Here is a 27,637-nt window from a genome sequence, read left to right as displayed (position 1 = left end):
TTTAAAAACGACCATATAGAAACTTTGCCGTTTAACTATATTGACCATCATGCACTGCGTTGCGTGCAGATGTAATTGCTCAGAAGTGCGTGCGTGCGTGGGGAGTGAAAAATGGCGGCAGTGTTGTTGCAAGTGTTGGAGCGGTCAGAAATAACTAAACTCCCCAAAGCTGTACAAAATAAACTCGAGAAGGCTTTTTATGATCAGCAGTACGAGATAGATTCTCTGAAAGCACAACAGGAGCAATTCCGAGTTGACAGTGGTAAGGCATTGTACTGTAGCCTATCTTCAGTGTGGTTAGAGAGCTAGCCGACTAGCTGTTTGGCACTGGATATTTACTGGAAAGTGACTACTATCAAACAAGCGTGCCTATGGAATTATGTTTATAAATTGTCCGTTTTTAATGTATTATTTATTTACTTTCGCCCTGTTTGAAAATCAATTGATTTGTTGATACTGGATTACGAATAGTTTAGTAAGTAGTCGGAGCCTGGTAGTTAGTTAGCATTAGCTAGACACCCAAGTTGTTGCAACGTTTTAGGCTAAACTAGTTCAACAATAGCGATAGCTAGCTATGCATCTTGCCAAGTGAACTCGACATAAGAACCCCAGTATTTTTGGGTAACTAACTTCGCTTCTTATTTTTGCAGAGCAACAGTTTTTTGAGAAGGTGAAACGGCTTGAGCAAAGCCAGGAGGAATTTGTGACCCAGACACAAGAGCACCACAAACTAAAAGAAGAATTATCCAAGTTTGGTAAATGCAATTAACCTCGTTCATTCACCTCACATGTGCTAATGAAGCTAACTGCCATGACTAGAATGCTCAGTGTGACTTCAACAAATCAATGTCCCCGTTTTAATAGACGAACTACTGAAGAGTGCACGTGAAAAGAACGGGGAATATGAAGTTACCCAAGAAAAGCTGTTATCTGAGCAGGTGAGGTAGACTTTAAACATCCCACCGCCCCTCTCTCTCCCTGTCCGATGAAAGGATGAATGACATACGTTTTTGTTTTTTAAGGTTGCGCTGTCAAAAGCCAAAGATGAACTCGAGTCAGAGAAGCGCGAGCTGGTCCGCACATTGGAGAGACGATCTCAGGATATCGAATATTTAACCGGTATGGTTAATTAAATTACTGAAATGCATCGACCAAGATCTACTTAAATGACACATAGTAGCTGAAGATATTCAGTACTCTAAATCATGGCTGTGTTGTGTGGCATCCCCCCCCCCCCCCTCCAGAGGATCTGAGGCGTGTAAATGACAAACTGGTGGAGACCAACGCGTCCAAGATGGGTCTGCAGGTCAAACTGGACGACCTTGAGATATCCGAGATCAACATCAAGGCAAGTCACGCCGGGCATTACATTACATTTATGCGTTTAGCAGACGCTTTTATCCAAAGCGACTTCCAAAAGAGAGCTTTACAAAGACAGAGGAGAACCCGGGAAACACTTTGATTTGTGACGCCCCCCTCTCGTTGCTCCACAGTACAGGGAAAAGCGTATGGAGCAGGAGAAGAACCTGCTGAGGAGCCAGACGGCCTGGCTGAATGACGAGCTGAAGGCCAAGAGCGAGGAGCTGCTGGCCCTGTCTCGACAGAAGGGCAACGAGATCCTGGAGCTCAAATGCAGCCTGGACAACAAGGAAGATGAGGTGAGGAGGCTTCGCAAGCATGGCGGATTTGTTTCTCACATTTACATTGAGTCATTTAGCAGACGCTCTTATCCAGACTTACAGTACCTACAGGGACATTCCCCCCCGAGGCAAGTAGGGTGAAGTGCCTTGCCCCAAGGACACAACGTCATTTGTAGCCCGACTCCCTAACCCCTCAGCCATCTGACTCTCTTTCTTGTGGTTCATGAACAGGGCTTTCGTCGTATCGATTCATACATTTCTTTGTTTTCCAATGTATAATTAAACGATGGTGTTTAATAATGAGCTGGTCTTTTGTAGTTGAACAGGGTTCAAGACCAGGTGTCCAGTTTGAAGACCGCAAACGAAAGCCTTCAGAAGCAAGTCGAAGACATGATCGTCAAGCTGAAAGAGGTATAGGAGCTTTTGGACCTTTTTAAAATGATAAATCAAAGAGCTCTGAAGCCAGGAGTGTCAAGTCTTTTTTTCCCCCTTTGTATCCAGGCCAAGGAACAGCAGGCCAGCATGGAGGAGAAGTTCAGAAACGAGCTCAACGCCAACATCAAACTCTCCAATTTGTACAAGGTATGTATCGCTAGTCTGGCGCACCCCTTTAGTTTGTTGACAGACAGAAGTTGTTTTCCTTCTCAGACACCGTCCAGGACTGAACTCTCGTTTCTTCCAGAGTGCAGCGGCTGATTCCGACTCGAAGAGCGAGGAGCTGAGCCGCGCCGTGGAGGAACTCCACAAGCTTCTGAAGGACGCGGGGGAGGGTGAGAGACACCGACCGGACAACAGAACCGCCCGTTCACCTCACCCTGCCGTGTCTGTGAACATGACGTGTCCCCTCTCTCTCTCTGTCTCTCTCTCTGTCTCTCTCTCTGCCTCTCTCTCTCTGCCTCTCTCTCTCTGCCTCTCTCTCTCCGCCTCTCTGTCTCCGCCTCTCTGTCTCCGCCTCTCTGTCTCCGCCTCTCTGTCTCCGCCTCTCTGTCTCCGCCTCTCTCTCCGTCTCTCTCTGCCTCTCTCTCTGCGTCTCTCGCTCTCTCTGTCCGTCTCTCTCTGTCTCTCCCTCCATCTGTAGCTAACAAGGCTCTGGAGGTGAGGCTGCAGGAGGCGGACGGTGCCACGGACAAGATGGCTGCCGAGCTGAAGGAGAAGATCCAGAGTCTGGAGAAGGAGCTGGAGAACGCCAACGACCTTCTGTCTGACGCCAAGCACAGAGGTGACCCTTTCAGAACGCACAGTAACAACGCTTTTGACCCAAATCAACGCACACCTTGACCCCAGGAGGCCTGTTGATCCTAGTCCAAATGGTCCACGGCTCAGCTTAAACCCATCCCGTTTGTTGACGTGTACGGATGTTCGTCGTCGTGGTGTGTGTGTGTGTGTGTGTGTGTGCAGGTCCCGGGGGAGGGGCCTCGATGATGTCAGAGGAGCTGATGACCACCATGTCGCCAACGGCTGCTGCCGTGGCCAAGATAGTCAAGCCTGGCATGAAGTTGACCGAGGTAAACAATTTGACTCATTAGTGTAGTCCAAAAAACAACAACAAGATAATCGTACAGCGATGAGAAACTGCAAAGCAAGGGGGTCCTGCGTGGTTGTCAGCCTGACAGCAGTTCCTGTGTGCAGATCTACTCTGCGTACGTGGAGGCCCAGGATCAGCTGCAGCTGGAGCGCCTGGAGAACAAGCGGGTCAACAAGTACCTGGACGACATCGTGCAGGAGGTGGAGGCCAAGGGCCCCCTTCTCAAGCGGCAGAGGGACGAGCACGAACGCATGCAGAAGTCTGTGGCCAGCCTGTCAGCCAAGCTGGAGCAGGCCGTCAAGGTCAGACCAGCCACACCCGCACGCGTGTGTATGATTCTGGGTGGGGGTGGGGGGTGGGGGGGGGGGGTGTAGGTGGGTGGCATTGTGAGTCTGGGTGGGGGGAGTGTGATTCTGGGTGGGGGGGGGGGTGTGGGGGGGGGTGTGAGTCTGGGTGGGTGATTTTTGGGTGTGTCCTGTTGTTTGAATTGTAAAGCTCACGTGTGTGTGTGTGTGTGTGTGTGTGTGTGTGTGTGTGTGTGTCGAGGAGGTGCACCGGCTGCAGCGGGAGACGGACGAGTCCAACAAGCGTTCCTCCATGCTGGAGAGGGAGAACCACAGATGTGAGCTGCAGCTGACCGACATGGCCCAACAGGTAGGCCTGGAAAAGCTGTCTGCCCCTCTCTGCTTAAACTCCTCTCCCCCCTCCCGCCGCCCCGACATCTCTCCCCCAACCAACGGCCGCGCTGTCGTTGGGATGTTTTTCCGGGTGGTTCTAAGGCGTTCTGGTGTGGCTCCGCCCCCCCCCCTTCCAGGTGCGCGTGCTGCTGCTGGAGCTGGAGGAGGCGCGGGGCAACCACGTGACCCAGGACGAGGAGCCCTGCTCGGCCGACGTCAGCAGCACGTCGGAGGTGATCAGCCAGCACCTGGTGACCTTCCGCGGCGTGGAGGAGCTGCAGCAACAGAACCAGCGCCTCCTGGTGGCTCTAAGGGAGCTCAGCGACGCCCAGGAGAAGGACGAGGTGGAGATCGCCGGCTCCAAGTGAGTGTGTGTGTGTGTGTTAGGTGGTTTATATGTGTGTGTGAGGCGGTGTGCATGCCTGACCCTCTCCCTCCCCCGGCCCAGGCGGAGTGAGCTGGAGCAGAGTCTGCAGGAGGCCCAGGCGGAGCTGGAGGCTCTGAGGGGTCAGCGCATCCAGCAGATGCAGCTGGCTGAGTCCATCGTGAGGCAGAGGGACATGTACCGCGTGCTGCTGGCCCAGGCCACCGGAGCCAGCTTCCCTCCGCAAGGTGAGCCGGCGTGGGGGTGGGCCTCTGTCAAACACCTGTACACACACACACACAACCCAGCAGGCCCGTTAAGGAGTCGTATGTTCAGTCACCGATCAGCTGGGTTAGTGACCTTTGACCCCTTTTGTGTTCGTCAGGACCCTCCGCCCCCGAGGAGTTCTCCCTGACCTCGACCCCTCGCCGCTCCCCCGCCACCACCCCCGCCGCGGCCACGCCCACCGGGTTGATGATGGCGAGTGAGTCTACGGAGGCCGCCGAGGCGAAGGCAGCCCTGCGACAGGTGAGCCCCTCGCCCTCCTCCAGACCCCCCTCCTGCCACCAGAGGTCGCTGTTTCTCCACAATTGGTGCCCTCAATTGATGTATTTTTCCTGTTCTGTAATGTAGAAATGAGTGGATTGGTTGTTTCCTGGGTTATTGGTATTAAAGGTGTGTGTGTGTGTGTGCGTGCACAGCTGCAGGAAGTGTTCTCCTCCTACAAGCGGGAGCGGGCTGAGAGCGGGAAGGCCGTGACGGAGCAGAGTGAGAAGCTGCAGGAGCAGATCTCTGACCTGCGCTCCCAGAACGCCAAGATCTCCACCCAGCTGGAGTTCGCCTCCAAGAGGTGAGCTTCCTCCTGGGAACCTTGGGTCGGCATGTGACCCATGCTGCAGTGTGTCGGGGAGGTCATGTGACCCATGCTGCAGTGTGTCGGGGAGGTCATGTGACCCATGCTGCAGTGTGTCGGGGAGGTCATGTGCTGCAGTGTGTCGGGGAGGTCATGTGACCCATGCTGCAGTGTCGGGGAGGTCATGTGACCCGTGCTGCAGTGTCGGGGAGGTCATGTGACGCGTGCTGCAGTGTGTTGGGGAGGTCATGTGACCCATGCTGCAGTGTGTTGGGGAGGTCATGTGACCCATGCTGCAGTGTGTTGGGGAGGTCATGTGACCCATGCTGCAGTGTGTCGGGGAGGTCATGTGACCCATGCTGCAGTGTGTCGGGGAGGTCATGTGACCCATGCTGCAGTGTGTCGGGGAGGTCATGTGACCCATGCTGCAGTGTGTCGGGGAGGTCATGTGACCCGTGCTGCAGTGTCGGGGAGGTCATGTGACCCGTGCTGCAGTGTCGGGGAGGTCATGTGACGCGTGCTGCAGTGTGTCGGGGAGGTCATGTGACCCATGCTGCAGTGTGTTGGGGAGGTCATGTGACCCATGCTGCAGTGTGTTGGGGAGGTCATGTGACCCGTGCTGCAGTGTCGGGGAGGTCATGTGACCCGTGCTGCAGTGTCGGGGAGGTCATGTGACGCGTGCTGCAGTGTGTCGGGGAGGTCATGTGACCCATGCTGCAGTGTGTTGGGGAGGTCATGTGACCCATGCTGCAGTGTGTCGGGGAGGTCATGTGACCCATGCTGCAGTGTGTTGGGGAGGTCATGTGACCCATGCTGCAGTGTGTTGGGGAGGTCATGTGACGCGTGCGGCAGTGTGTCATGTGTGCTGGTGGGTCTCCAGGTACGAGATGCTGCAGGACAACGTGGAGGGCTACAGGAGGGAGATCGCCTCGCTCAGAGAGAAGGGCCAGAAGATGGCCGCCACGGCCCAGAAGAACGAGCAGAGCGTCCACAGCCTGACCCAGGACCTGAGGGCTGCCCAGGAGAAGCTCACCATGGCCGAGGTCTGACCTGCTTGCTCCCTTCTGACGTGTGTGTGTGTGTGTGTGTGTGTGTGTGTGTGTGTGTGTGTGTGTGTGTGTGTGTGTGTGTGTGTGTGTGTGTGTGTGTGTGTGTGTGTGTGTGTGTGTGTGTGTGTGTGTGTGTGTGTGTGTGTGTGTGTGTGTGTGTGTGTGTGTGTGTGTGTGTGTGTGTGTGTGTGTGTGTGTGTGTGTGTGTGTGTGTGTGTGTATAATTACCCTTGTGGGAACCAAGTATAGTAAAACTTGTAGAATTAGACCTTTAACTTCGAATGCTGGTTCTAAGATTAGAATTTTGAACGGTCGGACCCCACGAGTCTAGAAAAACCAACCCCCCCCTGTGTGTGTGTTGCCCCTCAGGGCTGTGCTGAGAACCTGCGCAGGGAGAGAGACCAGCTGAAGCTGGTGGAGGCTAAGATGACCCAGGAGAAGGAGGCCATGCAGAGCCAGCAACGCAGCCAAACCCTGCTGCTCAGCAACCTGCAGACCATCCAGGTACACACACACACTTACTAACACACACATTATCCAACACACACAGGAGACACACACACAGATATCCTTACTAACACTCACACAGGTGCACGTTAACCCATGCATACAGGAGACACGCACACAGATATACAGAAACAGCATTCAACTGGTCAATCAGACACAGGCATGGGTCTAACACGTGTGTGTGTGTGTGTGTAGTCCACCCTGGAGCGCTCCGAGACGGACACCAGGCAGCGTCTGAGCAGCCAGGTGGAGAAGCTGGAGCGGGAGCTGTCCCAGCTGCAGAGGAGGTTGGAGCACGAGGTGGAGCAGGGGCACGTGCTCAGGAGGACCCAGGACGTAGGTTCCCCCTCCGTCACGCCTCACGACCTCCACCTGGAACAACACGGCTTGACTCCTCCTCCTGTCTCCATCCAGCAACGTCATCTCCTAACACCCTCCCTCCTCATCCTATCTCTCTCCTCCTCCTCCTCCCCCCCCTCCTTCTCTCCCCTCCAGGTGCAGCAGGTGGAGGCCAAAAGGCAGCTGGAGGCCCAGGTGTCCCAGCTCCAGAAGACCAGGGACCTGCTCAGTGCTGCCCAGCTGGAGGTCAGCTCTCTGCGGTCGCAGTCTGCCCCCGGCGAGTCCCCCAGGCAGGCCCGCCTCTCCCTGGGCTCCCCCACCGCCCTGGGCCCCCTTCCTCCAGGGCTCCAGAGCCCAGACCAGGACGCGGAGGGCCTACGCAGCCGCCTCCGGCAGGCCGAGGCCCGGGCAGAGGAGCTTTCGGAGCGGCTGAGGACCGCCACCTCCAGCGTGGATCAGTACCGAGCCATGGCCCACAGCCTGGAGGAGTCCCTGAACAAGGAGAAGCAGGTCCCTGCCCGTGGCCCCCCTGATCCCCATAGCCACCCAGATGAACCTGCAATGAACCCAGTCAGCCTGTGTGTGTGTGTGACTGTGGGTTGTGTGTGCAGGTGACGGACGAGGTGCGCTCCTCCGTGGAGCAGCGTATGAAGGAGGCTGAGGAGCAGCGCCGGCAGCTGGAGACCAGACTCCTGGAGGCCGAGAAGGAGAAGCAGGCCAGGCAGGAGGAGAGCAGGAGAGCCCTGGCTGCTGTGGAGCAGGAGGTGCGGAGGGAGGGGAATGAAGGGAGGGAGGGGCATGAAGGGAGGGAGGGGCAGAGAAAAAGGGATTTGTTTCCCTCTGGCGTTTCCCCCCCCCCCCCTGGTCATACCTGCGTTTGTCCCGAACCAGATGAGCCAACTGACCAGCCAGCTGAGCAGTGTCCAGGCCGACCACAAGGAGGCGCTGCAGAGGCTTGACCTGGCTGCTTCCCAGGCCCAGCAGACTGTCCTGGACAGCAAGGAGCAGGTGGGTCAGGCTAGCCTAGCCATGTTAGCCTAGCCATGTTAGCCTAGCCACGTTAGCCTAGCCACGTTAGCCTAGCCACGTTAGCCTAGCCACGCTAGCCTCAGGTATAACTCTCTGAACTCCCCCCCCCCCCCCCCAGGCGCGCCTGGTGGCCGAGGCCCAGGACAAGTACGAGCGTGAGATGATGCTCCACGCGGCGGACGTGGAGGCGCTCCAGACAGCCAAGGCCCAGGTCCTGCAGGCGGAGCAGCTCCACCACCAGCTGCAGGAGCGGGCGGGCCAGGCCAGCGCTCAGCTGCTGGAGGCCCGCCTCTCCTGGGAGGAGCAGGAGAACATGCTCAAGGTGGGGCGAGAGGGAGGGGACATCACCTGGGAACTAGCAGGACGTGGAGTCAGGCTTCCTCGTCCCGTCCAGAATGGTGGTTGTTGGCGTCCTCGATCTTGTAAAAGACTGCCTGCACTTTCATTTTCCTAGATTGCCTTTCTCTAGATTCATCCATTCACATTTGATAACTCCTTAAAGGGCATTAATACATTCACCAACGTCCGACCTGTCCCACTGCACTAGATGAATAAGTAAATAAACACACTGGGACATCCTATGCAGTTTGAAGTTGTCGTCAAGACTTCCTCAAGTCTAGCTGATGGTCTTCATGTTACATTTAGTCATTTAGCAGACACTCTTATCCAGAGCGACTTACAGTAAGTACAGGGACATACCCCTGAGGCAAGTAGGGTGAAGTGCCTTGCCCAAAGACACAACGTAATTTAGCACGGCCGGGAATCGAACCAGCGACCTTCATATTACAAGCCCGATTCCCTAACCGCTCAGCCACCTGACTCCCATGTTGCCGTGTGTCTCTCTCTCTGCCCTCCTCAGGAAGAGATGTCCAAGGTGTCTGTGCGCTCGGAGGAGCTCCAGAGGCAGAACACGCTGCTCCACGAGCAGATCCAGACCATGAGCAGCAAGATGGCCGCCACCCTGCAGCGGGCCACCGAGAGCCCTGCAGCCATCTCCCTGGCCGAGGAGGCCAGGTCCCAGGAGCACGTCCTGGAGATCCTCCGGTAACCACGGGAACCCTCCTCCCCCCCCACCCCACCCCTTCTGCCTGTCTGTGTTAAAGTTGCTTACAGTTCAGTTTACTGAAAGCGTTCTTAGTCTTGTCCCTTTCTTGTCTCACACCCTTTCTCCTCGCCTTCCTCCCTTTCTCCTCTCCTCCCTCCCTCTCTCCCTTTCACCTCTCTCCCTTTCACCTCCCTCCCACTCTCCCTTTCTCCTCCCTCCTTCCCTCTCTCCCTTTCTCCTCCTTCCCTCCCTCCCTTTCTCCTCTCCTCCCTCCCTTTCTCCTACCTCCCTCTCTCCCTTTCACCTCTCTCCCTCCTCTCCCCCCTCCCAGGTTTGTGCGGCGTGAGAAGGAGATAGCGGAGTCGCGGTTCGAGGTGGCCCAGGGGGAGAGCCTGCGCCACAGGCTGCGGGTGGAGCACCTGGAGAGGGAGCTGAAGGAGATGCAGGACAGCCTGACTGCAGAGAGGGAGAGGATGCAGGTCAGCCGCGTTCTGGACCGATTGCACACCGCAAGCGGTCGAGATCAGGGTTCTCCAGAGCCGTGCCTGGAAATCAAGCACCTAAAACAAGCACTCGACGATGGAAGTATGATTTGAAATTTGATCCCTTCTGCCCCCTCCCTCAGGTGACGGCCAAGACCCTGTCCCAGCACGACGAGCTGATGAAGAAGACGGAGACCATGAGCGTCCTGATGGAGTCCAACAAGATCCTGAGGGAGGAGAAGGAGAGGATGGAGCAGGAACTGCAGCAGGCCCAGGCCAAGGTTGGTTAAGGACGGCCAGCTTAAGGCCAGTTCACTCTGCCCAGACAAACACCAGTAAACACCAGCAGGTGTTCCGTTGTGTTGCTTTGGTGCAAAGTCTCTGTCGGCGTTTGTTGGGGCAGTGTGACAAAATGAGGTATTTTTACAAGCATTCTAATAAACCCAACAGCCAAAAGTAGACTGTTTTGGTCTTTGTGGGAAGTTGTTGAGGCGGTGAAGTTGTTAGACCGCTGAGAGGGGATACCAGCTCAGTGTTTGTGTTTCCTTGGCGCGGGGAGGGAGGGAGAGGGGACACCAGCTCACGGTGTGTTTCCTTGGCGCGGGGAGGGAGGGAGAGGGGACACCAGCTCACGGTGTGTTTCCTTGGCGCGGGGAGGGAGGGAGAGGGGACACCAGCTCACGGTGTGTTTCCTTGGCGCGGGGAGGGAGGGAGAGGGGACACCAGCTCACGGTGTGTTTCCTTGGCGTGGGGAGGGAGGGAGGGGGGACACCAGCTCACGGTGTGTTTCCTTGGCGTGAGAGGGGACACCAGCTCACGGTGTGTTTCCTTGGCGTGGGGAGGGAGGGAGGGGGGGACACCAGCTCACGGTGTGTTTCCTTGGCGTGAGAGGGGACACCAGCTCACGGTGTGTTTCCTTGGCGTGGGGAGGGAGGGAGAGGGGACACCAGCTCACGGTGTGTTTCCTTGGCGTGAGAGGGGACACCAGCTCACGGTGTGTTTCCTTGGCGTGGGGAGGGAGGGAGAGGGGACACCAGCTCACGGTGTGTTTCCTTGGCGTGGGGAGGGAGGGAGAGGGGACACCAGCTCACGGTGTGTTTCCTTGGCGTGGGGAGGGAGGGAGAGGGGACACCAGCTCACGGTGTGTTTCCTTGGCGTGGGGAGGGAGGGAGAGGGGACACCAGCTCACGGTGTGTTTCCTTGGCGTGGGGAGGGAGGGAGAGGGGACACCAGCTCACAGTGTGTTTCCTGTGTCAGGTGTGTAAACTGGAGGCCGAGGTGCTGCCTGTGCAGCAGGCCAACGCAGAGCTGAGTGAGAGGACCAGCATGCTGCAGGCAGAGAAGAAGCTTCTGGAAGACGACGTCAAGCGCTGGAAGGCCAGGACCCAGGTCAGCTTTTCACACTCCTGGTCGAGCAATCTGATCTGTTTTATTTTATTTATTTACACGCCACGTTTAAATCCAGCCCGTGTCAACCTAACTTGCTGTACGGCAGAACTAACAGACGGTATGACAGAGCATGAGACAAGTCTCGCAGGCCGCAGTAGCTCACAATGAGGTAAGGGTCTCCTCGTCAGTGAGCGGGAGCTGAATTGTCCCTGGCGTGTTCCCGTAGCACCTGGTGAGCCAGCAGAAGGACACAGACCCGGAGGAGTACAAGCGCATGCACTCTGAGAAGGAGGGTCACCTGAAACGCATCCAGACGCTCAACGAGGAGACCGGCAAGCTCAAGGCGGAGGTGGCCAGGTGAGGAGGAGGGGGGGACAGGACGTCTGCAGAAAGACCCTCTCTTTACTGCTGTTTACGTCTGTGTTCTTTACCTGCTAGTCACTGTTGGGTGAATCTCTCTTTCTCTGTCTCTCTCTGTCTCTCTCTCTCTCACACACACCAGGAGTGGTGGTTCCGTGACCTCCTTGCAGACCCAGCTGTCCAATCTGCGTGAGAGCCTGGGCAGGCTGACCGCAGAGAGGGACTCCCTGAGGAAGGATGTGGAGGCCAAGACCCTGGAGGTCCAGGAGAAGGGCCGCACCATCACCCAGGTCAAGAAGATCGGCCGGCGCTACAAGACCCAGTACGACGAGCTCAAGGTGGAGCACGACAGGGTGAGTCGAGCTAAAGCCAGAGCAAGCGGGTTTGAGTCCGGCCCGGGGCCCTTTGCTGCAAGTCTACCATGCTTTTCACACTTGTCCATTAAAGCATTAAAATTGAGGAAAAAGTAAAGAAATTATGCAAACCCATTTCGTTTTTATATATATATATATATTTTTTTTTTTTCAAGAAAATAGTTCTCCCCCTTTTTTTTCTTGGGGATAATTTTCCCCCAAAACATTTGTTGAAACACAAAATGAATGTATTTTCAATGGATGTATTTTCAACAACAACAAAAGCGGTGTGGGTTGACTGCTTGTTCTGGATCTCCAGATTGTGGCGGAGGCAGCGTCGGTCCCAGCCCAGGACCAGGAGGCCCGCCAGGCCTCGGCCCAGGAGCTGCAGGCCCTGAAGGGCTCCCTGACCCAGGCTGAGACCCAGAACAAGGACCTGGAGAGCCAGGTGGAGAACCTCAACAAGGTCAGAGATGGTGGTCTGAGTTGTGTGTGTGTGTGTGTGTGTGTGTGTGTGTGTGTTCACCTCCTTGATATATACGCGTTTTTCACTTTTGTTTACAAATCTTTTGTCCTGACCCTTTCACCTGTCCTGACTCTCTCCTCCCCCTCCCCCCCCCTCAGGCGGTTGGAGAGCGCGAGGCTGAGGTGCGGGTGGCCCAGGAGCAGACCTCCCGCCTGCAGGGGGAGCTGTCCCGGCTGAGGCAGGACCTCCAGGAGAAGGCCTCCCTGGAGGAGACTCTCCGTCAGCAGATTAGCGACAAGGAGGAGAAGACCAGGAAGGCCTTACTGGTGGCCAGGCAGAAGATCAACCAGCTGACAGGTACAGAGCGCACCGCCCTCCTTGAGAGAGGCCCAGGAGGTGGGGTCTCTAAGGGGGGAGAGGAAGGAGAGAGACATCCCAATAATAATCGTAGAAATCGGTCTCTTGTCCTGGCGTTTTCATTCTCTTGAGTATTTGTTGTTCCTGACCTCTGACCCCCCTCCCCCTGCGCCTCCCCAGGTTCGAAGGAGCAGCTTCAGAAGGAGAACGAGGAGCTGAAGCAGCAGAGGGAGGAGCTGGAGGTGAGGGTGAGCGCGCTCAAGTCCCAGTACGAGGGCCGTCTGAGCCGGCAGGACCGCGAGCTGAGGGAGCTCAGGGAGCAGCAGGAGAGACAGGAGCAGAGAGACGAGCCCAGGGACGAGGGGCCCAGCAAGGTGAGGGGGAGGAGGGGGGGAGGAGGGGCCCAGCAAGGTGAGGGGGAGGAGGGGCCCAGCAAGGTGAGGGGGAGGAGGGGGGAGGAGGGGCCCAGCAAGGTGAGGGGGAGGAGGGGCCCAGCAAGGTGAGGGGGAGGAGGGGGGGAGGAGGGGCCCAGCAAGGTGAGGGGGAGGAGGGGGGAGGAGGGGCCCAGCAAGGTGAGGGGGAGGAGGGGCCCAGCAAGGTGAGGGGGAGGAGGGGCCCAGCAAGGTGAGGGGGGAGCCCAGGGACGAAGGGCCCAGCAAGGTGAGGGGGGAGCCTACGGACGAGGGGCCCAAGGGGGAGGAGGAGGGGGATAGGGGGGGACGAGGGGCCCAGCAAGGTGAGGAGGAGGAGGAGGAGGGGGAGAGGGTGGGACGAGGGGCCCAGCAAGGTGAGGAGGAGAGGGAGTTGAGGGAGGGAGGGGGGAGGGAAGAGGAGAGAGGTGGAGGAGGGTTGGGAAGTGGAGGAGGGTTGGGTGATGGAGGAGAAAAGGTGTCAAAAGATAGGGGCCTCTGGAATATCTCTGCATGCAAAATGCTGCCTGTTACAACACTTGACTCACTTGTGTGTGTGTGTGTGTGCTGCAGGCCCAGGAGCCACAGAGGAGCACAGAGCAGAGACAGATCAGTCTGAAGACCACCCCAGCTGCAGACAGGGGCAGGTGCGATCACGCTCACCCTATCCACCTGCTGCCTCCACTCACACACCCATACACAGCATTCACACACAGCATTCATACACCCTCTGGCTTCTCACGTTCAGCTGCTCTACATCTGTTAACAAGCCCCTCCCCCCCCCTTGTGGTTTTCCAGTGCCAGTACCTCGGAGCCACCCACTGCCAACATCAAGCCCACACCTCTAGTGGCCACGTCCGGCAAACAGCCCGCCATCCCGGGGAACAAGCCCACCCCGCGGGCCAGCATCAGGCCCATGATCACCCCGGCCACCGTGCCCACCCCGACCCCCACGGCCACCGTCATGCCCACCACGCAGGTGGAGAACCAGGAAGGTGAGCCAGTCCGCCGGGAGGGGGAATCGATTCGCATTTGAATCGTGATTCAGTCTGCTAGCGATTCAGATCGATTGTAAAAATAAATAACAAATACAAACATCTCGGGAAAATCCTGAATCGATTTTTTTTTTACCTTTTGGATGCGTGAATTCTAAATATTTCTGACGCTCCCACCAGAGTTATTTTTCCGAAACGGAAGCTAGCTAGCTTTAGTTAGTTTCCGTTACCTAGCAACCTAGCATAATACTTGTAGCAATGCTACTATCTGCTAGTGTTACTTGTTAGCCTCCTCATTGTACATTTTGAAGCCATACTATAGCATTTCTCATATAGTTTTTGTCTATCGGAAAATAGTCAGTTGGAATGTTCAAAATCCCATATGAGCGACGTTGTGCTGTGAGACTCGCATTCGAACGATCACATATGCGCAACGCTACTCCTTAACGGGTTAATCGTGACCCCAAGAATCGAATTGTGAGGCACCCCAAAAGTTTTCCACTCCTACTTGGAACGACTCCTCTCTCCGTCTGTGTAGTTAAAAAATGTTTTGACTTGAGGGGATTTTTCCTTTTTTTTTTTTTTGTGAAGCATTCTGACAGCTGTGACCTTTGACCTCCCCATCCCCTAGCCATGCAGTCTGACAGCTGTGACCTTTGACCTCCCCGTCCCCTAGCCATGCAGTCGTCCGAAGCCCCCCCGGAGCATGTGACGGTGTACGGCAGCGCCAGCGGCTCGGTCCGCTCCACCAGCCCCAACGTCCAGACCTCCAGCCCCATGCTGGCCCTCCAGCAGGGCCAGACCCAGGCCACCGCCTTTGTCCAGCCCACCCAGCAGCAGAGCGCGCCCCACGCCGAGCCGGCCAATCAGGAGCCGGCGGCGATGGAGGCGGTGGGCAGCTCGCAGGTGGAGAGGCCCTCCACGTCCTCGGCAGTGTTCGGCACATGTAAGAGAGCAGGCGGACATGAGAGGGTTACAGTGTTCACGCTGCGGCGCCTGTGTGACAGGCTTGTTGTTAGATTTGAGACGTGATTTTGGACATTAAGCGGATGTGCGCGAGTGTCTTGAGTCCTGGGTTCTAACTGCTGTGACCCTGCCTGCCCCCAGTCCCTCCCACCCCAGGCCCCTCCTCCATGTCGAAGAGGCCTCGCGAGGAGGACGTGGAGACCTCCGCGGGAGACTCCGAGGCCCCCCAGGAGGCCCCCCCGGAGGACCCCTCCGAGCCCCCCATCCCCAAGAAGATCCGCATCATCCAGAGGGTGGGGCCAGAGGTGAGCACCGGCACGCCCACTCAATGCCCCTCATCACCCCCCTCCATCACACCCCTATCATGCCCCCATCATCACACCTCCCCAGAGCCCAGGGTAAGTGGTGGTGTTTCATGACTGTGTTGTGTGGTGTTGGCCCCCCAGGAGGAGGTGCTGGCTGAGGAGGGCCCCGAGGCCGAGGGACCCGCCACTTCTGAGGCTGTGGAGGCCCCGGAGACCAGCCAGGTGAGGCCTCTCGCACCAGGGTGGGCCTCGACTACGGCCTCTAGTCTGCTGTGGGACTGAGGAACGTGGATGTGCTCCTCCACTACGTATCTCAGTGTGTGTGTGTGTGTGTGTGTGTGTGTGTGTGTGACGTTCCCCAGCCGGAGGACTACCCTGTGTCGGAGCAGGCCGAGGAGCCTGTGGCCCAGCCCCTCCCCCTGGAGACGGCCCCGTCCCAACTCCTCTCGATCATGTCCCGGCCCCTCCGCCTGGATATCACGTCCCTGCCGGACGAGGACGAGGTCGCCCCCAGCCCGCCAGAGCACGAAGTCATCGTCATCGTGAGTGACAGTGAGGACGACGAGGAAGAGGAGGAGGAGGAGGAAGATGAAGAGGAGGAGGAGGAGGAGGAGGAGGAACAACAGGTGAGAAGGGGAGTGTTGACAAGTTGCGTCTGGTGACTTGGAAATGTGTTTCTGAGGAGGTCAAGCGATGGGGTGTTTCTGAAGCCGTCTTCCTGCTCGCAGGACTACGACCAGGACGATGAGGAGGAGGAGGAGGAGGATGAAGAGGAGGATGAGGAGGATGAAGATGGAGGGATGGGCGAAGGAGAGGAGAGCAACGAAGGGAGCGGAGAGGGCAACGAGGCGTACGAAGGAGAGGACGCCGAGGTGACACACACACACACACTCCTCAGACCAGACCAACACACACACACACTTCCAGTATTGTGTGACCCCGCCCTCCTAACGACACACTTCCTCTGTCATCATTTCCCTTTGTCTCGTCTCCGTCCATCAGTGAAGGGGCCTGTAGGGTCACTGGCCTGTCTGCGTGGGGCTCTGTGTGTACTGTTAGGCCCTCTGTACTCTCTGTACCCAGGCCTTCACAGCATGAGTCAGTGTCTGAGCGCTGACTAGGAGTCCTCCACGCCTCTTTCCATTGATGTCTGGTGGAGGGGTGGGACGGTGAAGTCCCCGGGGTGGAGGGCTGGCTGGCTGGGTGGAGGAGGAGGGAGTCCTGCATGGAGGGCTGTGTGGTCAGGGTGTGGCTAGCTGCCTGGACGTTTACTAGAGTTCACAGTGAGGACCGGCTGAGTCGGGGAAATGAGTCATGATCGCTAGCATGTGGTGGGCTCTCCATCGCTGCCTGACCCCCCTGACTCCTGTCTGTCTCTGTGTCTCTCTCGCTCTCGCGCTGTCTCTCTCTCTCGCTGTCTCTCTCTCTCTCGCTCTCGCTGTCTCTCTCCCCATCTCTCTTGTCTCTCTCCCTCTGTTTCTCTCTGTCTCTCTCTCTCTCTCTCTCTCTCTCTCTCTCTCTCTCTCTCTCTCTCTCTCTCTCTCTCTCTCTCTCTCTCTCTCTCTCTCTCTCTCTCTCTCTCTCTCTCTCTCTCTCTCTCTCTCTCTCTCTCTCTCTCTCTCTCTCTCTCTCTCTCTCTCTCTCTCTCTCTCTCTCTCTCTCTCTCTCTCTCTCTCTCTCTCTCTCTCTCTCTCTCTCTCTCTCTCTCTCTCTCTCTCTCTCTCTCTCTCTCTCTCTCTCTCTCTCTGTCTCTCTGTCTCTCTGTCTCTCTGTCTCTCTGTCTCTCTGTCTCTCTGTCTCTCTGTCTCTCTCTCTCTGTCTCTCCCTCTCTGTCTCTCTGTCTCTCTCCTCAGGGGGCTGATGATGTCACAGACCCGGGCACAGAGACAGAGGAGAGTCTGGGTGCGTCTGACTCCACCCAGCGAGCGGCCGACTCCCAGACACCCAGCTGTAAGAACCACAGTCTAGCCCACACAGTCTAGCCCACACAGTCTAGCCCACACAGTCTAGCCCACACAGTCTAGCCCACACAGTCTAGCCCACACAGTCTAGCCCACACAGTCTAGCCCACACAGTCTAGCCCACACAGTCTAGCCCACACAGTCTAGCCCACACAGTCTAGCCCACACAGTCTAGCCCACACAGTCTAGCCCACACAGTCTACACTCCCGTCATTCAGCGAGCTGCTGTAACGTGTTAGTAAAGTCTGTCTGGGACAGGGATGAACGTGTTGAAGTCAGATACAGTTGAAATCCATTAGTGCTGCAATGCACTTTTTTTTATCAAGCCTTATTTCAGCCTATATCCAGACATAGTTTTGGTGGTAATTGAAGTGTTATACAGGAAATCCCCAAATCTGCAGGATTTCTAACGCGAGTCCTCCGTGTTATTGACCCGCCTGTCTCAGTTGAGAGCTCCATGGAGGTCTTCTCCTCTGAGCCAAACAGCTCTGCCTCCCGCATGCCCCAGTCGCCACGGAGACCGCCCCTCTCTCTGCCCCCCCGCCTGAACATCCTCCCTGCCCCCCCCCAGGAGCTGGGGCCCCCTGCACAGTTCCAGGTGTGTACCGGGCTCTCTCGTGTGTGTGTGTGTGTGTGTGTGAGAGAGATTTCTTGTTGTGTGTGCGCGAGAGTTCTTGGTGTGTGTGCGCGAGAGTTCTTGGTGTGTGTGTGTGAGAGAGTTCTTGGTGTGTGGGTGTGTGTGTGTGTGAGACAGTTCTTGTTAACCAGCTGTGTGTGTGTGTGTGTGTGTGTGTGTGTGCTTTCCAGCGTATTCCCATCCGTCGGCCGTCAGTAGGCCGAGGCCTGCAGCTGACCCCGGGCATGGCCAGCAGCGCTGTAAGTTCCAGCCTCTCACCACCCTCTGTAACACGTGCGTGTGCGTGCGTGTGACGTCCTCTCTCGTCTCCATAGCAACTCTTCTTCGAGGACGATGACCGGATGGTTCCCAGCACCCCGACCCTGCCTCTGCCTCACCGCTCTGACGGCTTCGCCGAGGCCATCCAGTATGTACACACACACACACACACATCCACCCCTGGTCCTTAACCCCAGAGTCTGTCCTCCTCACCCTCCCTCCCCCTCCTCTCTGAGCAGCTCTCCCCAGGTGGCAGGTGTGTCCAGGTTCAGGTTTGGGCTCCAGGAGGACGCGTCCCAGACCAGCATGGCCTCCTCCTCCTCCTCCCACTCCGACCTGGGGCAGCTGGCCTCGCAAGGAGGTACGCCTGGGGGGCCTGGGGCCCTGACCCGCCACGCACCCACACCCCGTCTATCCATCAACACATGACCTTCCTGTCAGTAAGGAAGCATGACAATGCTCCTGTTCTTTCTGTCTCGTCTGTCTGTCTCTCTCTCTGTCTCTCTCTGTCTCTCTCTCTGCCTCTCTCTGTCTCTCTCTCTCTGCCTCTCTCTGTCTCTCTCTCTCTGCCTCTCTCTCTCTCTCTCTCTGCCTCTCTCTCTCTCTGCCTCTCTCTCCCTCTCTCTGCCTCTCTCTCTCTCTGCCTCTCTCTCCCTCTCTCTGCCTCTCTCTCTCTGCCCCTCTCTGTCTCTCTGTCTCTGTCTCTCTGTCTCTCTGCCTCTCTCTCTGCCTCTCTCTGCCTCTCTCTGCCTCTCTCTCTGCTTCTCTCTGCCTCTCTCTCTCTGTGTGTGTTGTAGGTCTGGGGATATACGACAGTCCTCTCTTCCTGGCTACTCAGGAGGAGGAGTCTGGGGGAAGGAGTGTACCCACCATCCCCCTGCCGGTGGCTGCCCCAGGTAACACACACACACAGACACCCCGTCTCTCCGCACCACGCCGCCTCCACCGACAGAACAACGTGCTCATCGCCACGGCGACGCCCCTGTCCTCCTCCAGTGACGGTGTTCCCCGAGATGTTGACCTCCGAGGGGCCGGCCGTGGCCTCCCAGTCCGTCGCCGTGGTGAGCACCTCCACCGTCGCCATGGTGAGCACCTCCACCGCGGGCGTGGCGGGGCCGTCCGGGCCCAGCCCAGAGGAGAGAGACGACGTCTTCATGGAGGGAGAGGGAGACAGGTGGGGCCATGACACCATCACACACCTGAAGCAGCCAGGCCCAGGGGTTTTCACCTTCTTTAATTGTGTGTGTGCGCGTGTGTGTCTCTCTCTCTCTCTCTGTGTCTCTGTGTCTCTGTCTCTGTGTGTCTCTCTGTGTCTCTCGCTCTGTGTCTTTCTCTCTGTGTCTTTCTCTCTGTGTGTCTCTCTGTGTCTCTCACTCTCGCTCTGTGTCTTTCTCTCTGTGTGTCTCTCTCTCTCTGTGTCTCTTTCTCTCTCTCTGTGTCTCTCTCTCTCGCTCTGTGTCTTTCTCTCTGTGTGTCTCTCTCTCTCTCTCTGTGTGTCTCTCTCTCTGTGTCTCTCTGTGTCTCTCTCTCTCTCTGTGTCTCTCACTCTCTGTCTCTCTGTGTGTCAGGGCCAGTGTGGAGGCCTCTCTGGAGTCTGTGTCCCAGGGGGAGTCGGAGGAGCCCTTCCAGCCGTCAGACGATGCCAGCCTGCCCTCCACCAGCCAGGAGCCTTCCTCCAGCTCAGCAGGTTCTGGGAGACCCCTCTCTCTTCCACACGACACTACACCCACTCTCCCTCACCCTCCACACCTCCCTCCCTCCCTCCCTAACCTCTCCTGTCCTCCACTCTCAGACCCCAGCAGCAGCAGCAGCCAGCCCAGGGTCTCCAGACCCCCCAGACAGCTGCAGCGCTGGACTGACAACCGCGGGCGCACCAAGAGAGGTGGGACACAAATAAACACAGTCACACGCACACACACACACACGGCTCGTAACTTAATGATGCAAACACCCCAAGATTCATACTTCTCATTATACATTTTTATTTAAATGAAGAATACAGAACATTCAAAAAGTCATCTGAAACAACACAGTGATACAGGCACTGTACACCGGTAAAGCGGGTTCTGATTTTTCTTGTTGTGTCGTTTGGTTGCTCCAGGTCAGACATTGCTGTCTCGAGGTATCCATGGGAGACGATTCGCCAGATAAAGCACCAATCAGACACTTCAACATCATTCCTGTATCCGTGGCATTGTCATAGAAACAGAAGTCATAGAATATGACCCCAACAGTCGACTTCTAGTCTAGGAAGGCAGACGTCCTGTGCCATGTAGTGTACATATTTGACATCAACAATATAGCAAATAGTGTTCATCATAATTCCATCTCAAAATACTTTTTTAATCACTGGAGCTGTCTTATATAGCCTCTGATTCTATGACGCTGGTTATCATTAGTCCCTATGATGTGTGTGTGTGTGTGTGTGGTTTCCTCAATCTGAATCCTAGTATTTGTACTTGTAATGTTTGCGAAAGCAGTCCTGGCGGAAGCCATTTGTTTTATGGACAATGCTAATAAAGTTTGGAAATCTGTGACAGTTTGTGCTGCAAGTTTGTTTGGAGTTGTCAGACTGTCTTTGGACAGTTGAAGAAGTCCTTCGCTGAGTTCTTCTTGGGAGATAGGCTCATGGGCGTGGCCAGAACAGGACGATCTTCCATCTTGACATTGTAGTATTTAGCTAAGAAAAATACAGAGAGAGAAAATAAGATATGAGTACAATATACACAAAGTATTATCATTTGACTGGCAGATACGGGATAGAATTGGCCGTAGTCATGGGGAGCGTCTTGGCAGAGAGGTGAGATTCAGAGTTTCTGTTGATGTTTCTTTAGTGACAGAATGACTAGACGTTGTCAAGCTTGTTTACTCGACCACTTGGACGGATGAGTCACCCCAGCCTGGACACGTGTTTCTGGTCAGACATGACGTGTGCGAGAGGTTAACACGCATCTCGTAACTGCAGACAGGTGCGGGGTGAACTAACTAACTGACGGGCAGGGGTGGGGGTTTTTACTGGAGATGTGATGCAGGGCGACGCCCTCCTGTTGCCTTTCCTCTTATGGCAGCCTTTCTTAACCCTGGTCCTCAGGGATCTCCTGCCCTGCACGTTCTAGAAGTTTCCCAGCTCCCGTACGCCTGTTTCATTATGAATGGGTCGTTTAACACGCTCGGCAGAAGCCTGATAACGACTCGTTCAGATGGAGCAGGAAGGTCACCAGAACCAGGCGGTCACGAGGACCCAGGGGGTCAAGAGGACGAGGGGGTCACGAGGACGAGGGCTGGGAAAGGTTGCTCCGTGGTGAGAGCCGTGTGGTTGCGTGTGCTTACACCGTGAGAAGACGTAGTAGCTGTAGCCCTCGGCTAAGCGGTGGTTGGGGATGGACACGGCGGAGGTCACGGTGGAGGGGAAGCCCTTCCAGGTCACACGGATGTTGATGGCCGGCCCCAGAGGAGAAGCTGGATGGGTACGCACAAAAACATTCACTCTTTTTTAGTAGCTTACATCGTCTGTTATTAGTGTCCTGTCAGTTGATAATACTGTGTTAGTTCTTCCAGTACATCAAGAACTCCCACCCACATAAAGAGGGGGACAGTTGTTTGTAACATGTTTGTTTTAGTGCATCATCTGTTTACACGCTGTGAACCTTGCTCTGTATTCCAACCCCCTCCCCCAGAAGTCGAAACGAGAGGATTTATTACCTGCTTGTCTGGCAACCCGGTTGCGTGGGGTGTACATAGCATATTGTACCTTCTTCCCACAGGTTGGACTGGTGCCCTGCTTGTAAGAATACCTCTGCACTAATCCCCCTGGAAGAGCCAATCCCATGAGAGTTGTCAAGTGACACACAAAAAACGACTTGTACTTGCTTTACAACCTGAATCAATACTGTGGTTGGATGTATCGTTAACACCAACCACTGCTCAGCTCTCTCACCGCTCTTGAAAAAGTAAACCGCTTCTCCTCTTCTGCGGTACTCAGGCACAGACAGGGCAGCGGTGATCTGGCCTTGAAGCCCGTCGAAGCCAGTGCTAACCAGCTTAGGGTATCCTTGGTCCACCATGCCGTTCTCAAACCTCCAGTACTGAGGTCCCTGCACGAGATTCCAAGACGCGCACACATCGCTTAGCTCAGGACACAAGGCAGCTACCAATCGAGTAGGTTTCTGTGAGAACCGGGGGTGTTTACCTTCAGGATGTAGGTCTTGCCCTGGCAGTTGCAGCGCGTGAAGACTGTGTCGATGGGAGAGGGGACGCCCCACGTGTCTGTGATCCCACGGGCAGGACCTGGGTTTCTGAAGCGGTCCAGCACCCAGAAATAGTGTCCTAACAAGAACCAGAACAGTACAGTCATCCATCCTCATCATCTATAGCATCCTCAATTTGTCTTTTGACACTCGTGCAACAACATATTTTTAAATAACTCCCTCAACAACAAAAAAATATATATATATATTATCGGAAAAAACTTTTCCTGCTCTGTTGGGAGAATCTTCATTCCTGTGGACATTCTAAGATGAGGAACATGTTCTAAGGTGTAAAACAGGGTGGAACCGTTTGGTAGGTTGGGGTTAGCGTCGGCCACTGACCTCGGAACACCACGACGGTGCCGTTCCTCAGTGTGGTGGTGGCACCTGCTGGGCGCCCGGTGCAGAGGTTGGTGTTGTTGTTGTCATCTGGAAATAAGGAACGCGTTAGGGGACACGTGCGTGAGCAGGGAGCAGAGGAGGGGCATGGAAAACTGGAGATTGAAGCCAGACTTGAGCCGGTTTGGGTGTGAACTGGCTAATGATTTTCCAATGCTTACTTTTTGAAGGAGTGCTTTCCCCCCAAAAAAAAATTCAACAAGCTGCCTGGTTATGGTCTGGGTAAACCGACACTTCTGACAGTTAACACACACTGCAGTCTTTCTTGAGAAGAGATTTTCATAGTCACAAAAATCTAAGCTGAATGTCTGGCAAATTCATATACTGCTCAGTAGTAAAACAGAAGGGAAATAAATTACAGCTTAGAAAACTTTAAGACGAAAGGAAGACTGGGGTCCTACCTGACTGGAAATCTCTGGGGTTATATGTGCCCAGAGCCTGGGCAAGGTCAGAGCTGGGCTTGGTCGGTTTGGGCTTCGGTTTTGAGCTGGGTTTGGCTGGGGCTGGTTTAGCTGGGGTTGGTTTGGCTGGGGTTGGTATGAGCTTCATGGGGTCTGTGGAGGTTTCCTCTACAGCTGTATCATCCCCTTCCTTCACAGAGGCTGCCAGTGTTGTCATGGATTCATCTTGAGCTTTGGGGTCAGAAATTTCACCTTCGGTCTCTGAACTGGGTTTAGGCTCAGGGTCGTCCTCAGACACTGGAGTGCTGGAGGTTCCCTTGGAAACCTGAGGTTCAGAGGGAGAGACGGTTGTGGCTGTCGGGGCATCGTTTGAGGCGTCCTGCTCTGAGGCCAGGGTGGTGACCTCGGGGTCAAGCGGGTTGGTGGAGGGGGTGGTGCTGTCTGGAGAAGCAGGGGTAGGCTTGGAGTCGTCTGGGGACGGTGGGTTCTTGGTGGGGCCTGGAGAGGTTGGGGGAGAGGCTGTGGTGGTGATCAGGTCACCTGCACTTTCTGGGTCAGGCACGGGGCTCTTGGTGCCATTAGTAAGAGATTCGTTGTCCACATCCTGGGTGTCAGGCTGTGGTTTGCCTTGTTCGTCAGGCTGGGCGTCGCTCTCAGCAGGGGAAGGAGACGTCTGGGGCTCTGAGCTGGGCTGAGCGGAGGGGGATCCAGGGAGAGTGGGCTCAGGCTGTCCCTCGAGATCACTGGGAGAGTCTGGGCGATGGAAAAACGTGACGTGAGATGGCGTTAGATTTGACGTCAATCCAATGAGACAGAGGTGGATTGCTTAAAGGAGACGTTTCACTTCACGTTAAGATGACCTTAAGAGGTCAAACGGCTCGGTCACACACACACCTGCTTCGCCGTCGGGGACGGTCTGTGTGGGAGGGTCGTCGGTAGGACCCGAGTCTCCCTCCTGGTCCCCAGGTAGGGTTGTGAAGGTCTCCTCCGCAGTGGCTTCTTGCTCAGGGTCATCCTGGATGTCTACCCAGGGGGTGGTCAGGGTCAGGGAGGGCTCAGAGGGGACAGTCTCAGGCAGGTCAGAGGGGGAGGGTTCGTATCCACTCGAGGCTTCTGGGATAGGGGGAACCTCCAGCCCTTTGTCGGTAGGGATGTTTGGGTAGGTCTCACCTATCACATCTGTCAAAGAAGGGATGAAGGGGAAGGAGAGAACATGATTATTTCTATTACCTTTGACTGTGTGACATGCTGTTGTTGAAAACTGTTTAAAAGGACCTGTCTCACCGTCAAAGGGATCCTGTGGGGCTTCTGGGGTTAGTGGACTGAATTCACTCTCAGGTAAATCTGAAAATTTGAATCACACAGTTCAGTCATACAAAACCAGCCTACATTTTGAACTGACCTTTAAGTGAGAAGCCCCTCAAAGCATGCCCTCATTTGAGTGTTTTCGTCCACGCTTGTCCTCTCTTGCCTTTGGATTCTGTGCCTGTTGTGCAACTTCACAGTCCACTTATAATTACATTATTTCCCTGTATTTTTCTTGGTCAGAGGAGCTGGGCCAGAGCCCTTGGCCCTCGCAGAGGAAACTTGGACACTGCTGACTCCAAACCCATAAGCCACAGAGCAACAGCCAAGTCTGGATGTCACACTCACAAAAACGTCCGTCACTGATTAGGGCCATTTTAAATAGAAATATTGGATTATCAAAGGCGTCCTGTTAAAACCGCCAAGGGACAGTTATGACTTGACGTTTCATTTTAATGCTTTGTTGAGGCTCTATACGAGCAACGAATGGATGAATAATAGTAAGTAACTATTTAAGATTTTAAAGAGATCCTTACCTTGGTCCTCTTCCACGTTGCCGTTTATGGGAGTCTCCTCTGGCTGTTCGGCTGGTTGAGTCTGAGAATCTGCAGAATTGTTGGATGTCAAACGACTAGAGTTTTCTACCTCCTACGTAATTGTTTCCTACGTATAGCTAAAAGCTGCTGTCTCTCATAGCTATTGCTTCGTAAATGATACCTGTTGGTTTGTTATCGTTTATTTTATCGCATGAACTAGTCTTCGCTGGTGTACTGGCTGGTCCTTTGCTTGTTTCTGTGGTAGTTACCAAAACAGAGATAAGTGAACGATAAACTGATGCTTTCATGCAGCTGCCTTGCGTGCATATCTACATGCATATAACCTAAATAGCATGCCTTCATGCTTGACCACAAAGAATGAAATTCAAACCACAAAACAGGACTGGACTAACCACTACATGCTTTTTTTAAGTTTTTAACATAACATTAAAATGTTTTATTTCATGAAACCGTGAGGGGAAACCGATGGGGGAGACCTGCCTTCTGGATCACAGTTGTTCTTGAAGTCTGGGCAGCACTGGTTGAACTGCTGACAGTCTGCATCACATGTACAACCCCTGCCTCTCTTGAACGCCTCTCCACAACGTCCTTTGCATGAATCCTCTGTCAGACAAGTAATACAGCCGTCAGTATCACTGTATTAGGTTGTCTGTCATCTTGACAGGAGCCACACCAATAGCCTCATGGGGAGGAATGGGACGTTGGGCGAGGGCCTTACTGGTGGTGCACTGGGATATGTAGTCTTTACAGCACTCGTCGTGAACGATACATTCGTAGTCACAGTGGCACATAAAACCTCTGTAGTATTCCTCGCCGCATCTTCCACTGCAGCTTGCTACAGATTAAAAATCACAAAGTAGAAGGCATTTGGAAAACACTGCTCAAAGACACCGTAAAGCACTGCAATATCAGTGTCATATGATTCCTGTTTTTCCAACACAAAGTATTTACCCCGAAAAAGAGAACAAGTGACCAGTGGTAAATATTCCCACTTTCCTAGTTAATCATTTATGATTGGGTCAACAAATCTGCAGGGACAATCAGTACGGACTCATACATTTCTTGAAACTAGATTGAACATCAAGGATCTCCGAGGCTGATTGCTGGCCTTTGCTTGGTAGTTTACGCACAACAGTTTTTCATTGAAGGATTCAAGTTTGGCTGTATGCGTATACTCACACTGAGCGACACTTGATGGTACGGTACAGGCCAGTAAAACTATAGCAGAAAGCACTGAGACAGTCATCTTCACTTATGAACCTAAACAGAAGGACAAACAAGGGGAACATATGATAATACAATTAAGTGTAACCATACAATCATGAATAACTAACGATAGCTAAGTATCTGCAAAACAAAGCATAGAATATGAACGGATCAGTTTGAGAAAGGTGATCTCTTCAGCTTACCTTGAGAGAGCAAATCCCTGTCCAAATCGTCTTGAGTCTTTAGAAAACTGGATGTATGCTTTTATAAGGAGTGTGTTTGTATTGAGAAATGTTTCCAGTTTATCAGCGGTCCAGTCCAATTAGGTGATCTCGGAAACGTCCTCCTACGCTCTTGGGTGGCAACGACTGCACATTCGCCCCCTCACATTTTTAAGAACTTGTTCCGAACTCACTCGTTTTTGTTTTTTTGTGCCAAGTCATGACATCAGACATTAGACACAAATTCCACTTTTTTCAATTACATTTAATTTTCGGAGCCAAATCGTAAGATTTTTATTAACCGCAAATCACAGATTTCATACGATCTGTGATTTTTCTCCAATTTACTTTGACAGGTGTCGTGCCAAGCACTTATCCCCGCTAGGTTTTGTATCCCCTGGCCGCGGGAGCGTGTGTGCACTGAGAGAAGCGGAGTTTAACCGCTGCACTTCGAATTCCCTTCTTAAATTTAACAAATAGCGAAGTGGAAGACTCGACAGGGTTTTCCATACTAACAAGGGACTCATTTATCTAGCTACATAAATATGTTGATTTGTCTGTTACATTACGTTATTTTCTGTGTTCTTTTGGTCACAATGAACAACCTGACATAATATTGAGAAAGTATGCTGTTTTCTAAGTTACAGAGGGGATACATTATATCGGCGGTTTTTTCACTTGATATAATGTGTACCCCCTCCCTTAACATGCAATGGGTCTGTCCTGCCATCATGTGTGTTATTTTCTGTGTTCTTTTGGTCACAATGAACAACCTGAGATAATATGGAGATGTCTGCTCTTTTTTAGGAAGTTACACATTCTATCAGGCCGTTTTTTCACCTGATATTATGTGTACCCCCTCTGTAACTTTTGCTAGGATAGAGCCGTTTGGAGAAGCGTTTTGTTGTTTTGGAAGACCGAAGACCAAATTTACAAAGGACTGATGAGCCCTTTACAATAAGCTCACATGCATCCTGTCATTAAAGGTGTTGTAGTTGTGACAGTTTGTCTGACCCACATATGGAAACATTTGACGTCCATGTTGCCCATCTGTAGGCCATTAAAATGATTATGCTCTATAAAGTATCCCACCTGAACTTAGTTAAAGCTTGTATTATCGCAGGTACGTTTGGGTCACTGATAGCCTAAATGGGCGAATATATTTAACAGAGGGGAGGTGGCAGAACTTAGAAATTAGATAGTTGTATAGATGGCTATTAAATCGTCACATTTACAAACACAACAGTGCACAAAGGTTTATCTAACACATAAGTGTAGTTACTTGTTAATATATTATTTATATCTAGGCAGTGGTTGTCTGTTACAACTCTGCC

General features: G+C 54.1%; 2 protein-coding genes across 6 annotated transcripts; one reads left to right on the top strand and one right to left on the bottom strand.

Moving 5' to 3' along the window:
- Positions 1–99: 99 nt before the first annotated feature.
- On the top strand, positions 100–20,501 carry tprb (translocated promoter region b, nuclear basket protein). Of its 4 annotated transcripts, none has more exons than XM_084692402.1 (49): positions 100–262; positions 651–755; positions 865–938; positions 1,023–1,119; positions 1,245–1,348; positions 1,494–1,658; positions 1,959–2,051; positions 2,142–2,222; positions 2,323–2,410; positions 2,719–2,859; positions 3,039–3,145; positions 3,270–3,467; positions 3,712–3,819; positions 3,980–4,206; positions 4,291–4,454; positions 4,592–4,734; positions 4,908–5,056; positions 5,940–6,102; positions 6,478–6,612; positions 6,811–6,951; positions 7,111–7,464; positions 7,566–7,718; positions 7,846–7,962; positions 8,102–8,305; positions 8,843–9,027; positions 9,360–9,507; positions 9,654–9,791; positions 10,768–10,899; positions 11,126–11,256; positions 11,402–11,612; positions 11,932–12,078; positions 12,237–12,435; positions 12,616–12,677; positions 13,419–13,492; positions 13,644–13,840; positions 14,517–14,786; positions 14,948–15,112; positions 15,245–15,333; positions 15,474–15,737; positions 15,840–15,983; positions 16,965–17,061; positions 17,519–17,670; positions 17,880–17,948; positions 18,024–18,115; positions 18,207–18,328; positions 18,765–18,863; positions 18,964–19,141; positions 19,536–19,654; positions 19,760–20,501. In XM_084692402.1, exons 1-49 carry the CDS (start codon positions 112–114, stop codon positions 19,954–19,956), a joined length of 7,143 nt encoding a protein of 2,380 aa, XP_084548528.1. In that variant the 5' UTR covers positions 100–111; the 3' UTR covers positions 19,957–20,501. The 4 variants fall into 4 exon arrangements, with proteins under 4 accessions (XP_084548528.1, XP_084548526.1, XP_084548525.1 ...); XM_084692400.1 differs by having other exon boundaries at positions 12,616–12,809; positions 14,948–15,111; positions 15,253–15,333; XM_084692399.1 differs by having other exon boundaries at positions 12,616–12,809.
- prg4b (proteoglycan 4b) lies at positions 19,926–26,442 on the bottom strand. 2 transcript variants are annotated; one of them, XM_084692403.1, is made up of 15 exons: positions 26,286–26,442; positions 26,056–26,136; positions 25,595–25,711; positions 25,357–25,479; positions 25,037–25,111; positions 24,856–24,924; positions 24,299–24,358; positions 23,909–24,193; positions 23,015–23,767; positions 22,557–22,643; positions 22,157–22,293; positions 21,905–22,061; positions 21,670–21,777; positions 21,298–21,426; positions 19,926–20,647 (listed from the first exon to the last, which is right to left on the bottom strand). In XM_084692403.1, exons 2-15 carry the CDS (start codon positions 26,120–26,122, stop codon positions 20,535–20,537), a joined length of 2,280 nt encoding a protein of 759 aa, XP_084548529.1. In that variant the 5' UTR covers positions 26,123–26,136; positions 26,286–26,442; the 3' UTR covers positions 19,926–20,534. The 2 variants fall into 2 exon arrangements, with proteins under 2 accessions (XP_084548529.1, XP_084548530.1); XM_084692404.1 differs by lacking the exon at positions 25,037–25,111.
- Positions 26,443–27,637: the final 1,195 nt, after the last annotated feature.

Source organism: Hypomesus nipponensis, chromosome 26 (assembly GCF_054491055.1).
Source record: "Hypomesus nipponensis isolate SF chromosome 26, ASM5449105v1, whole genome shotgun sequence".
Classification (NCBI taxonomy): domain Eukaryota; kingdom Metazoa; phylum Chordata; class Actinopteri; order Osmeriformes; family Osmeridae; genus Hypomesus; species Hypomesus nipponensis.
The sequence above is the reverse complement of the archived record's forward strand: the minus strand, read 5'-3'. Positions and strand labels throughout refer to the sequence as shown.

What these genes read in the sequence shown, in the direction of transcription:
- tprb (XM_084692399.1), top strand. Translation starts at nt 112, where the DNA reads ATGGCGGCAGTGTTGTTGCAAGTGTTGGAGCGGTCAGAAATAACTAAA. An exon ending in AGCAGGAGAACATGCTCAAG is followed by an intron (nt 8,306 to 8,842) that starts GTGGGGCGAGAG and finishes TGCCCTCCTCAG; the next exon opens with GAAGAGATGTCCAAGGTGTC. An exon ending in CGGGCATGGCCAGCAGCGCT is followed by an intron (nt 17,949 to 18,023) that starts GTAAGTTCCAGC and finishes TCGTCTCCATAG; the next exon opens with CAACTCTTCTTCGAGGACGA.
- prg4b (XM_084692403.1), bottom strand. Translation starts at nt 26,122, where the DNA reads ATGACTGTCTCAGTGCTTTCTGCTATAGTTTTACTGGCCTGTACCGTA. An exon ending in ACCATCAAGTGTCGCTCAGT is followed by an intron (nt 25,712 to 26,055) that starts GTGAGTATACGC and finishes TTTAATCTGTAG; the next exon opens with CAAGCTGCAGTGGAAGATGC. An exon ending in CACCGTCGTGGTGTTCCGAG is followed by an intron (nt 22,294 to 22,556) that starts GTCAGTGGCCGA and finishes GGTTCTTGTTAG; the next exon opens with GACACTATTTCTGGGTGCTG.